This window comes from Gorilla gorilla, chromosome 14 (genome assembly GCF_029281585.2).
Source record: "Gorilla gorilla gorilla isolate KB3781 chromosome 14, NHGRI_mGorGor1-v2.1_pri, whole genome shotgun sequence".
Taxonomy (NCBI): domain Eukaryota; kingdom Metazoa; phylum Chordata; class Mammalia; order Primates; family Hominidae; genus Gorilla; species Gorilla gorilla.
The window spans coordinates 33583077-33597086 of record NC_073238.2 but is presented as its reverse complement, the minus strand read 5'-3'; the positions used below and the strand labels follow the sequence as shown (position 1 = coordinate 33597086).

Genomic DNA, 14010 nt, shown 5'->3' with positions numbered 1-14010 from the left:
ATCATGCATTTAGACAAACATATGGTTAAAAGACTTTTCAAATAAAAAGTTGTTCTTACCTTCTACTTCTCTATTTATCTCCATTACTTTCTGATATATAGACTCAGGTATACACACTTGAGTCTTTGCAGAACTCTCAAAGAGACTCTGTTAAAAGTAGTATCAATAGATAATTTCCATTTTAAAATCATAAGAAGCATCAAAATTCCTAATTAAAATATTTTTTAAACTCAATTTCTGACTTCAAAGGCAATTTGATTTGAGGATAGGCACATATTGAAAATCACGACATTTTGATGGAAACCCTCACACATGCTATCTAGGTCAAAACTTATCTGTTATCTTCATGCAGCTATTGACTCGGTTACTGAGCATGAAAAATAAATAATATTGACACAAATTTTCACTCATCTGCATATTTCAAAAAGTAACTCACTTAAAAATATCTTACTTTATCTTCTGCACCAAAAAATCAAGAAAGCACATCAAACAAAATACAATACACTTGCTACCTGCAATAACGCATGTTGGGGTTCAATCAGGCTGGTGGGAAAAATATTAGAGATAGTTATAGAGATAGACACAAAACTTCTTTGAAGGCCGAGAAGTTTGCATAACTTTGGTAATGGATATGGTTGAAGGCAACCTGATCTTTACCTTTCGTTAAACAAATTAAAATAGTCATAAAGGAAGGCAGAGTAGTTTACCTAGCTAGCTAGTTTACTCATATAATCTTAACACTAACCTTTGATGAACCACAGGTGCTTAAGTGCTTTTTACTTGGGAAGTCCACAATGTCAATTAACCTCTAATGGTGTTGACTCAAGCTTTTGTTAATTATTATCTTACTGAATAAATGCGAGTCTGACTAGCTGATCAGGGCCATAGTGGCAACTGTTCACAGAACTCAGCAGGGAGTCTGTAAGCCACTAGGACACCCTCAGCTGGACTGGCAGAGCAGAATATCTGTGTGTCAATGTACTTTATTCATCTTTCCCTGGGTCAGGGGTCTGCAAGGGACAGACTCCCTGCAGCTGGTGCCTCCTGGAGAGGAGTGCTGCTGCAAATACATACTGCATTAAACATGGAAAATATTCATGATTATAGAATTATTTAGTGTTAAAAATGATGCATGGCATGAAGAGAATGTTAAGAATAAGTCTCCTGGCTAACACGGTGAAATCCCGTCTCTACTAAAAAAATGCAAAAAAATTAGCTGGGCGTGGTGGCGGGCGCCTGTAGTCCCAGCTACTCCGGAGGCTGAGGCAGGAGAATGGCGTGAACCCAGGAGGCAGAACTTGCAGTGAGCGGAGATCCAGCCACTGCAATCCAGCCTGGGCGACTGAGCGAAACTCTGTCTCAAAAAAAAAAAAAAAAAAAAAAAAGAATACTCAGAACATTGTAGAAGCGGCTATATTTAGGTAAACAAGGGCTTAAAATAATCAAAATGTTTTTGATAAAATGTCTGCTGATAGAAAAAGTACTTGAATAAAATGAAAAAGTAGTAAGGACAACTTATGTTATGTTTAAATGAAAGCAGACAAATATTAGAAAAAGTCTTTTTTTGGTCTATGGACAAATTAGATAAAATCTACTTGTCTATTGACATCTCATTTCTGTTACCACTGTGCAGCAGGGGCTTGGATCTAAGAGGTCAGACACTTCCTGTGTCTTTCCACAGTTGTGACCTTGGACTACACATCATTATTATTTGATACTTATGTTGCTATAAGCATGGCTACCACAAAGGGACCCAAAGAGTTCTATTTATAAAAATAATTTCTACTTTTTAAAACACTACTCAAACAAATTGTCCCACGGGTTTCCTATTCTTTATGCATTTTTTTCTCCTGAAATGTTCCTTCAGACCTATACAGGACAATACACGTATGTCAATAAGTTCAAGTCCAAAGCATTATCTTTTCATGTTTCAAGTTGTACAAAACTGCAGCTTAAACTGTTTTTCTATTAATCCAATTAGAACTTTTGTACATCTAGATATACCACTGAATCACATATTTGCCCACAGGTGGACTCAGAGTAATTCTTTAGTTTTTGGCCAAATTTCACCTCAGAACTTGTGAATTACTGGTGAATTCTAAGCCTTATTTTTTATACTATACTACACTAGTGTCTAAAACTCATTCTGAAAATTAGTAGAATTTCACCATCAAGCAGTAATCTACTTACCACATAGATTTTTTTTAAGTATTTTTTTTTTTTGGAGACAGAGTCTCACTCTGTCACCCAGCCTGGAGTGCAATGGTGCAATCTCAACTCACTGCAACCTCCTCCTCCCAGGTTCAAGTGATTCTCCTGCCTCAGCTTCCTGAGTAGCTGGGATTACAGGTGTGCACCACCACATCCAACTAATTTTGTATTTTTAGTACAGACAGGGTTTCACCATATTAGCCAGGCTGGTCTCGAACTCCTGAACTCAGGTGACCCTCCCACCTCAGGCCTCCCAAAGTGCTGGCATTACAGGCATGAGTTACAGTACCCAGCCAAGTATGTTTTTAGAAATATCAGAATTTCTTCTGAGCATATGCAGTGGTAAGAAAACCAAGTCAAAGCCTCTGATTTTGCATTTTCACATCACTCAATATTAATATTTTTAGAGAATAATAACAGCAATAATACACAATACCCCAGAATCCCAAGAATATTCTTCATCTTCCTCTCGTTTGGATTCTGATGGGAACATCTGATCTAAAAATGTTAATCACAGATACATTCATGAGAGCATTCCTTATTATAAATTTTAAAAACATATACAAATCTATTTTCATTCATGAATCTGTGGACTTTCTTCTGGAGCCTGTATATTCTATTGAATAACAACCACCACTTCTATAGTCAATTGGTTAGAACTACAATCTTAAAAATCTAAAAATTAACTTTATATTCATTAGAATGCAAAAAGCAATAAAAATTGACTAATTTGTATTAATTATTTCCTCACAAAAGAAATAATATCCTCTTCTCCCATGAAACACACTATGTCTGAAATTTGCTATTCACTCAGATAACTTTAATTACTTATCATCTCTCAATTCTCTCTGTTTTTATTTTTTAGTATTACTTAGTTTGATTGACTAAGCAATCTTTATTAAACAGTTCTTCAAAAAACATTATCAATAAGTAAGATTCTTCAAGAAATTAACTTTTTGATATTAGGAAATATATGTTCAACCCTTTGAAATTTCAATATGCCATGACAGTATATTTGGTGTGAATGTGTTTTAAATAAATAAGCTTAAAGAACTTGTACTGCATATAAATTAAAAGCTGCTTTAATTACAATGAGATAGTCTTTCCTCAATGCAACAATAGCTTCAGAATCAACTTGGGCCTCCTTGGAGAAACATTAGACATTTCTAGGAAAAATGATTGCTGTAAGTAACCTAAATTTCCCACATTTCATGGAATTAAAGGTCCAAGGAGTACTGAGAGCCATGAGGCACAAAATCAATATATTCATTTAACAGAAATATTCTAAATGCATCTGAAGTGAATTCACTCAAATATCCTATTCAGAAACTCGAAAGTTGCCTGGCTATCTTCTCTCTTACCCTGTGTCCTGCCTCACAATCCCTCTTCCTTAGCCAAAATAATGTCTACGTCTGTAGTCTTGATTCTTCCCATTCATCATCTCTTAAAATCAATTTTCCCAACACTTTCTTTCTCTTTGTTTAGGGGTAGTATCTGACATCTGTAATTACCATTTTTTTACCTCTTTTTTCCCCTCTGGTCAGAAACATACTCAGAAATAAAAGCAATATAATGCTTTCCCTTGACCCTGTTATGTCTTGACCTTCTATCCAATGGCCCTTCTTCCAGATTTTTCCAAAGGAAAGGCTATTCCCTTGCTACTTAAGAGTGAGGTCCAAGGACCACCAGCATCAGCATCACTTGAGAACTTATTAAAAATTCCAGAATCCCAAGTCTGCTGAATCACAGCATGCATTGTTGACAAGGTATTCAGCTGATTTTCTAAAGTTTGAAAACTTCTGGTCAATACCGAGTGTATATGACAAATTATATACACGCACAGCTGTGCAAATATGCTTATATTAACCCATTGCAGATAAAACACAACTCTGCATGGTCAGGTGCTTCCATCCCTAATGCCTTCCCACCGGTGAGAAAGACAAGAGTGAAAACATGTTTGCTGTAATTCTCTGGCAAATTTTGGTAACAAAAGGTCACCTTATATTCTTCAAAACTTTCTAATCATGCCTTATCTTCCCCTAAAGAATTATTTTATTTTACCATCCTCTATTACCTAAACTCATTTCTTGTTGCCTCATGTACTCTCTGTACTCTCTGTCTTCCTCAGCCTTCATTCCCTCTTTCACTCCTTTCCTCAGGTCTTACAGTATATTGAATTTAAACTAATAATTCAGCTCTTTTTTGGCACTCTCAATATAATCTGTTGTCAACACCTGAGAAGACACATAACTTTCACTGCCTTTGTTCTTCCGTGTTATGCATTTAAAAAACAATTTTCTCTGGCTGTCAGAGTATATCAGTCCTCATGAATTTAGACAAACATTTGGTCAAAAGATGTTTTAAATAAAAAATGGTTCTTACCTTCTATTTTGTGATTTATTGTTTTGATATCTTTTTGATATGCAGCATCAGGTAAACACATATAATTCTGTGCAGCACTCTTAGAGATAATCTGTTAAAGGTAATACCAATAAATAATTTGTCTTTTTCCTTTTTTTGTTTTTTTGAGATGAAGTCTCACAGGGTGGCTCAGTGGTGTGATCTCGGCCTACTGCCACCTCTGTCTCCCAGGTTCAAGCGATTCTCCTCCTTCAGCCTCCTGAGTAGCTGGGACTACAGGCAGGAGCCACCACACCTGGCTAATTTTTTGTATTTTTAGGAGAGATGGGGTTTCACCATGTTGGCCAGGCTGGTCTCGAACTCCTGACCTCAAGTGATCCGCCCGCCTCAGCCTCCCAAAGCACTGGGATTATGGCTTGAGCCACGTCAATAAATAATTTCAATTTAAAAATAATAAAAATGACAAGCATCAATTTTTTTATTTAAAATCTTTTTTATGGGGCCAGGTGCGGTGGTTCATGCCAGTAATTCCAGCACTTTGGGAGGCCAAGGTGGGGGGATCACGAGGTCAAGAGATCGAGACTACCCTGGCCAACTTGGTGAAACCCCGTCTCTACTAAAAATACAAAAATTAGCCGGGCTTGGTGGTGGGTGCCTGTAATCCCAGCTACTCAGGAGGCTGAGGCAGGAGAATCAATGGAACCTGGGAGGTGGAGGTTGTAGTCAGCTGAGATCACTCCACTGCACTCCAGCATGGTGATGGAGCAAGACTCTGTCTCAAAAAAGAAAAAAAAAATAATTAAAACTTTTTTTGAACTTTAAAGGCAATTAGATTTAAAGCTGTTCACATATTGAAAACCAAAACATTTCAAGAGAAAACCTCACGTTTTGTAGATCACACTTACCTTTTATCTTCATGTGGCTATTGACTGGGTTACTGAGCATGGAAAATAAATCATATTCAGAAAAAATTCACTCTTGTACATATTTCAAAAGGAATTAACTTCAAAGTATCTGCCTTACTCTGTAGTCCTCACCAAAAATAATAGGGCATTTCAACCAGAACACAATATGATTAAACACTTGACATATGCATAATTGTAGAATTTTTGTTAAAAACTATTCATGGCATGAAGAGAATTTTCAGAGTATGTCATGCGGAGTGGGAGTAGAACTCTGTAGAAGCTGATTCAGTTAGGAAAACAAGGGCTTAAAATAAAAAGAATGATTTTTACAAGTTTTTGCTGATTAAGAACTGCTTGAATAAAAGGAAAGATTCATAAGGAAAACTTATATTTATGTTATTTTTAAATGAAAGCAAACAATCATTAGATAAAGTATGCAATTCATTCTTAATACACAACTTCAGAAAAGTAGAGCAAGCCTTCATAAAAAGAGAAAAATAAAAACATGTTCGTGAAACATCTAACATATGCCAGACACATATTTGCAGACTTTTCTTCACCTTAGAAAAATGAGGATGACGATGACATTGGTGGTTACCCCACTTTCTGCATGCTAGTCATTCTAGGTTGTTAAGAACAAAATGATGAACAAATATGGTCCACTGTTCTCTGTTCAGAATGTCTTCCTCCTAGACTTTCATATGGCTTACTCCTCATCTTTGAGACGGGAGATTAAATGGCAGTTGCAGAAAGATCTACTCTGACCATGGAATTCCACTGCCACTCCCATACGCATGCTAATTATAAAGTTCTTCAATTTTCTCTAACTGAACATTCTCTGTTTTGTTTTAAAGAAAAAGTTATAGTGGCTTATAAGTGTTTTTTATTTGTTATTCTCTTCCTACTACTACAGCATAATCCCTCATCTTGGATATTCAGACTCACTGCCTAGCACACAGTTGGTACTCAGAAAGGAATTACTCCAGGTCAAAATATTGAAAATCTCATCAGGAAAGTCTCACTTTCCAAACTGCTATATTTCTATGGAAAATCTGCAGTAGTAGCCTGCTGAAAGTTACCATCCCCTTACCCAAAATTAGAAATCCACATGCCTGTTCTTACTCCCCATTCTTGTGCTAACAATACTGCTTTCACATAAATGCCACTTTGATCATTTTGTCTTACATTTGTATACAGACTTTCCAGTTTAAAAAATGTTTTCACATTTGTTACTACATTATTTCATCACATGCAACTAAGAGGTAGATATGAGCGCTATTTTTATAAACCAAGTTAGTTGCATTTGGTTAAGTTAATTGATTTTTTCCAAGTTCCCATAGCTAGTAAGTGTCAGAACCAAATACAGACTTATCTTTTGACATCCACTCATTGCTGTTACCACTATGCAGCTGCTGCTTCTACCTAACTGGTGAGGCCTTTTCTATCTCTTCCACATCCACAGTTGTGACCTTGGAATACATCATTATTATTTGATACCTATGTGGTTGCAAACATGGCTGCCACAAAGAAACTCAAAGAGTTCTATTTGTGAAAAGAATGTCTACTTATTAAAATACTACTCAACCAAATTGTTGTTATTATAGTTTTACAGGTGTCCTATTTCTCATGTTTATCCAACTCCTGAAATGTTCCTTCAGATCTATACTGGATAATCAAAATATACCAATACTGATATTTTGAAGTCCCAGGCATTATCTTTTCAAGTTCCAAGTTGAGCAAGACTAAGACTACAGTTTAAACTCTTTCTCCCTGAATCCAATTAGAGCTTTTGTACATCTAGTTATACACAGAATCATATAATTGCCCATAAATCAATGCAGAGAAATTATTTAGTTTTTAGACAAACAACTTCAGAACTAAATAGATTCCTAGTGCCTTCTAAGCCTTATTTTCTTTTGCACTATTCTACACTGGCTTCAAAATTAATCCTGCAAATTAGCAGAATTGCACTATGCAGCTGTTATCTACTTGATACATGATTATAAAGTATGTTCTGATAAATGTCAGAAAATAATTTCTTGGTTTGCTTGTTTGTTTTTTGAGACGGAGTCTCGCTCTGTCACCCAGGCTGGAGTGCAGTGGCATGATCTGGGCTCACTGCAAGCTCCACCTCCCAGGTTCACGCCATTCTCCTGCCTCAGCCTCCCGAGTAGCTGGGACTACAGGCGCCCGCCACCATGCCCGGCTACTTTTTTGTGTTTTTAGTAGAGACGGGGTTTCACCTTGTTAGCCAGGATGGTCTCGATCTCCTGACCTCGTGATCTGCCGGCCTTGGCCTCCCAAAGTGCTGGGATTACAGGCATGAGCCACCACACCTGGCCCTTAGATTTTTTTTTTTTTTTTAGCTAAAATAACCTAGAACAAAAATTTACTCTTACATAGTTTATAGTATTGTAGAAATAATTAAAATTTAAAAAGTTAAATTACATGTTATATTTTGCAATATCTCTTCCTAATTTACAGTTGTATTAATTACTTCTTGTGTGGAAAAATATGAAAGTTTAGTTTTTAATAGTACCTTATTTAACTGGGTTTGCATTGAAATAGTATAGGTTGTTTCTATTCTGAATGGCAAAAAGCTAAGTATAAATAATTGTATAAATTCTGCTTCTTCCAAGAAACAGAGAAAAAAAGAATAAATCATGGAGAGGGCAATGATTGATTAATGAAAATCATACATAGCCACTAAATAGAAACCTGTAAATAAATATGCTGACAATTGAGACAGCAATGCTCTAAAAAGCAGACACTGAAGAAATGTATTCTGTGAGAAAAAAAGTCTGGGGCAAATCATTTTAAAAAAGGTGAAAGAGGAGGGAGAAACAAACAAGAGACGTGACCAGTCAATCAAGTATGAGCTTCAGTCATGAAATAAAATGAAAAAAAACAACTATAAGACATATGATGAAACACATAAAGTACAGACTTTTGTTCATAATATATTCCTATAATGCTGATCAGTATTTACACTACAATTAGTTATTTGTTAATACCTGGGTAATAAAGATTTTAATTTTATTATTATATAATAAGACATTCAATTAGTTAAACATGGTCTTCAGCCAATACCTAAAAGCGGGAACATTCTTACTACAGAGAGAGAAAAAATTTAAAATGGAATGTTCCATAAACTTTTCACCTGAAGAAAGTACTGGTAATCAGAATTTTAGAGTAATGTATTCCTTGAAAAGATATGTTTAATAGAACATGAGTTTTGGATGGGCGCGGTGGCTCAAGCTGTAATCCCAGCACTTTGGGAGGCCAAGGCGGGCGGATCATGAGGTCAAGAGATAGAGATCATCCTGGCCAACATGGTGAAACCCTGTCTCTACTAAAATTACAAAAATTAACTGTGCATTGTGGCATGCGCCTGTAATCCCAGCTACACAGGAGGCTGAGGCAGGAGAATTGCTTGAACCCAGAAGGCAGAGGATGCAGTGAGCCGAGATCACACCACTGCACTCCAGCCTGCATGACAGAGAGACTCTGTCTCAAAAAACAAACAAACAAACAAAAAGAACATGAGTTGAGATTAAAATTATTTTAATCTAAACTCCACTTGGAGGATACTAGAAAATATAGTGTAATCTTCTTTCCTATTTACTACATATCTCTGATTGTCTTCTTATTTGAGACATATTTTCACATGAATTTATGCATTCTAAATATTAAAAGAAAATATAAATTTAAGCCATATTTTTGAAATGCATTAGATTTAACTATAAGATATATCATGCATATTATCTCACTTGTAATATTCCATTATATAAAAATTCATTTGTCAGCTTATTTATTCACACTGAAAACCTCTTAAAATCCTTTTTATAGGCAAGACTGTATTCTGGGTACACTAGGATGCACACACGTATGTTTTCTAACCTGCAGTATCTCATAGTGATGCAAGAGCTCCAAAATGATTATTTAAATAACTAAATACAAAATCTTCCATAATTTAAGATTTTCAAATATGATCAAAGATCTTTGAACAACATATTTAAAAACTGCAATTTAAAAATTCTGAAATTAAAATCTTACTATATGCTTATTCAGAGTCTCTGCTTCCAGAACTGGTTGTTTACTTGGGGTAAAATCTGCATTCTTCATTTAGATGAAGAATTTAAAGCATACTTTTAATGAAAAACTTAGAAAACACACTGGCATGCCTTAATAATACAGATTCTGAGAAACAGAATTTACATTTCTAAATTTCTACAATTATTTTTAAAATTAGAGATAAGTTCTCGCTATGCGCCCACACTGGTCTCAAACTCTTGGGCTCAAGCAATCCTCCTGCATCAGCCTCCCTGGTAGCTGGAACTACAGGCATGCACCACCATGCCCAAATAAATTTTCACAATTTCTAATATTATTTTGGTGTAATTAAAGAACCAAGAAGAGAAACTGAGAAAAAGCTCTCTCCTGAAAACTATGTGATATCAAAATAATACATGCCAAAAAAAAAACCCTATATGCTATGTGGCACAGTTTCAGAACTGAACAGTATCAGAGAGATTCCTTGATTACTATAATAAGAAACTGGGTCCATCAAGACAAATTTAAGCATGAATTTTGTTTTAGGTTACAAAAGAATAATTTTAAAAGTCACAGTAAGTTTACTTATCCAAATAAATCTTTACCAGATTTTATATATTCTCTATTGTGGAATATAGAGAATTTTTCTAGTATAATGTTCCTGTCACTATGTATTCTCCAGCCCATTCGATTTTTCGGCCCTCACACCCTCAAAGTATTTACCAATCATTTGTTATTTACTAAAGAAAAAAAAATAACTGTTTAAATCAACTACTCATATTTCTATAAAATGTTTTTATCTGACCAACTTTATATTACCAACGTGAAATAATGATACATACACCACTGCTAAGAAATACTGTACAGAAATATATTGCAACTGAGAAAATCAACTTCACAAAAGAACATTTTACATTGGTAGCAAGATTAAAGTCTTCCTCAACTTTTGTACACTGTGAATTTTCAATAGTCCGTGTGCCAAAAAGACTTTAAAGAAAAATGATACAACATAAATGAGCAAGTTCATATATTTAAAAAGAAAATCTGCTAGTTCATATCTTGGTGCTCACTCTATAAAATGAAAACAAAAAACAAAATTTGGGGAAAGACCAGTCCTCTGTATATTATATCATGTTTCTTGGTAGAATTAAAATATGTCCTCTGTTTTTAAAAATGATTTTAGTTACCTATTTTTGACTCTACCTCCCCAACCTAAAACATACAATAAAGACTGACTCTTAGTTACATAAGAAATAGTGACTGCCAATATAATTGGCATACCCTGAGTATAATTCATCCTCACAAACTGTCCTCAATGATGAACTGGAATTGTACTTAATGGCTGACATAACTTTTGATATCTAAACTGGAACAAACTTGATAACCTAAAATAAGGAAGAAAGGTACAGTTACCTTGTCCCTTATCCATTGTCTATCTCTGATTCAAAGACTAATCTGTGTCACTGGAAAATGACATTCTTTGTTTTTCAACATAAAAGCCACTTAAGAAGGCCCTGTTGCTTCCCTTCACCCTGAAACACTACAAAACAGTGCCCTGAAATATTTGAAATGTTGAAAAGCTGAACCTACAAATTTCAAGTTGCAAATGTATATTTGTTATTTGGAATATTTTTTCTCACAAAAATTGAAACATTAAAAATAATAAAATCTAACTACTTATTTTATACTTGTCCTTCCTTGTTCAGGTCTACATAAACTAGCAAAGCCTTAAAAATCTTCATAGGTACTTATACCCAAGGAGAGAGACTGCTAGAAAAACTGAGACCTGATAGTTGGATTTCTCTAAGTACTATATATACAGAGAGAAAGATCTGGAAGTGGGAGCCACTATATATAGTGAAAGTGTCTCTCTCACTTCCAGATCTTTCTTCTGCAGGGCTTCTTGGCAGTCTCCAACCTTTAAATATTCAGCTCATCAAAGCACAGACTACTGAAAAGATAAACTCAATGACCAACCAAGAAGTTCTGTATTCACCTGTTCCTGAAAAACAACGAAATGGAGTCTCAGTCAGTCATTCACCTCCAGCATAAGCATGTTACCAAAAACCCAACTGAACCACGACTTACTTGCCAGTCAATCTTACCCCTGCTTTATATGTACATGGGTAGGACATCAGAGGCTTGGGAAAAGAGACAAAGGGGAGGGGACATCTGCCTTGGGCCACAGATCTATGTGACTCAGCAACCTTTAATCCCCTAGCATTCAAGGGGCTCTAAGCCACTCTTGTGAGATTTGGGGTGAAAGAACAGAATAGGACATTTCTATCGGATTGTAGAGACCTTTCCCAGTGGCTCTTTTTTTTTTATCTTTCAATAGAAAGCTTGAAGTTTGCCCATTCCTCCAATTAAACAAGCAAAAAAGCAGTGACCTATTCAGGACTTCTTTGAACCCTATTTTAGTATGCTCTTCTAGATAACTCCCAATGTCTTCTGTGTTTTTGTTCCTCTAATTTATCTTTAATCCAACTTGTCATAAAATCCAACATTCTGATCCCTTTGGTAAAACCCTTACTCCTACCAATCCTGGGATTGTTTCTTTTCAAACTTGGCCTTTCCCTGATAATTCCATTCTTATCTACTTCCACTGGGTTCTCCAGCTAATTCCATTCTTATCCTTTTCCATTTGTTTAATTAGACCCATTCCCTCTTCCTATTATTCAAACACTCACCTACATGATGATATAAAAACAACAGTAATGGGCTTTGAAATCAGTTTAAATAATACTTCTGCTACCTCCTATATTTAAATAAGTCACTTTGAGTTTCAGACTCTCCATCTGAACAACCATTTTTCCAGGATATTAAATACATGTTGAAATATGAAAGTATTTTGATTAGCCTCCAAGAGTCCTTAAAATCCTAAAATTCCATGTGCCTTTTATTTTAGCTATAGAAAAATGGTGCTAGCAGAAAGGAATAAAACAATAGAAGAAAAGAACACCAAGCAAAGCAGAGAAGAAAGTAATCAGGAAAAGATTATAGAAAAGTCATGGAAGAAGAAAAAAAGACTCTAGAAAAAAAATGAAAAATGCCTGCAACTAGGCAGGGTACTGCTTTGAAGAAAAACTAAACTTGGAAGTCAGTCAATAGAGAATTCTATAAGATATAGCCTCTAAATATGATTAACATAACATATCTATATCTATTCTCCACTAAGAGTAAAATAATCCATCTATAGATTTACCTGGTCTTCCTTATGAAACAAAAGCCTATGTCTTGTGGCCACAGCTAAGTAAGATCTGCTCTAAACACTTTGATGATAATAACAAGGTACTGGTTACCGCCTTAACAGTTAAACATGTTAGAACAAAGTATTTGATGAATGAGTGTTCTAAGAGAAAACTCGAAAAAGAGTTAACCTATAACAAAATGTAACTTTGTGAATTGATCCAATCTGGACCTGTACCTTGATCTCAGTGATGCAGAGGTCTCCATCAATCTATGCCGAGGGAGAAGAGAAGGGATTGGGGACCAAAGTAGGCAGATGGCAAACTCAAGGGTCAGCTACTTTTTAGCTATGAATCATAGGCCAATTAATCAACCTCTCTGAACCACATTTGCCTGTTTAATACAAAGTAGGTGACAGTAGCACAGATGCTTTGCAAAGCTGTGTGATGACTATGTGAGATGATAAATATTAAGCACATAATATGCTGTCTAGCCCAGAGTAGAATACTCAGCAGATAGTGATTTCTTTTCTCTATATTTTCTGAGTTAACCTATTCGTTTTAAAAAACCACAAAGTCTTACCTGAATATAGGCTCTACAGAACTCACATCCACTGTTAAAGAAAAAAAGTAAAATACATTAAATTAACAAATATAAATAGAAAATACAGAGTATTAACAACATAAGAGGGCATGATGGCAAATGCCTGTAATCCCAACTACTTGGGAAGGTGAGGCAGGAGGATCACCTGAGGAGCCCAGGAGTCTGAAAGCAGCCTAGGAGACATTGCGAGACTTCAACTTAACTTAAAAGAATCATGCATATTTTCGTGCATGATCCAGATCTTGTTTAAAAAAGCATAATATTCCAACACTTTGTTATGAGGACTCAGATGATTTGATATAAAGGTTTCCTTTGGGACCATACATTGAGACTATAGTAAAATTATTATTAAGTATACTCTTGGTAGGAAATTAATGCATTAAGAACACTTTTCCCCTCCTTTACAGTTCTCAAATGCACAGAAAAATAGAATTTATCACAATCTGATCTCTACAAGTGAGCTACAGTATACAATAGTCATAATCCAAACAGAATCCTGTAAGATGGACAGAAAATTGTATTATTATCAGAATTAGTGTAAGTGGACAGTGTCAACCTTAGAAAGTATAATTTCTAGAAAAATGAACTAAGAGCAGTTAGAGCAGAGTACACAGTAGTCTCTCTTTATCTGCTCTATGTGTAGAAAGAAACACACACAACATGATTTCCCTCTGCTCTCATGCCACAA

At 35.3% G+C, this 14010-nt stretch overlaps 1 protein-coding gene across 1 annotated transcript in view; it reads right to left on the bottom strand.

Moving 5' to 3' along the window:
• Window positions 1-13326, bottom strand: part of LOC115933525 (ankyrin repeat domain-containing protein 30B-like) — a 52826-nt gene extending 39500 nt beyond the window's left edge. Inside the window, exons 1-4 of the mRNA XM_063697162.1 lie at window positions 13302-13326; window positions 4594-4684; window positions 2648-2709; window positions 60-147 (exon numbers count right to left, since the gene is read on the bottom strand). Coding sequence (XP_063553232.1) covers window positions 60-147; window positions 2648-2709; window positions 4594-4654 — 211 coding nt within the window. The 5' untranslated portion in view covers window positions 4655-4684; window positions 13302-13326. The remainder of the gene's footprint in view (window positions 1-59; window positions 148-2647; window positions 2710-4593; window positions 4685-13301) is intronic.
• Between the last annotated feature and the right edge of the window lie 684 nt (window positions 13327-14010).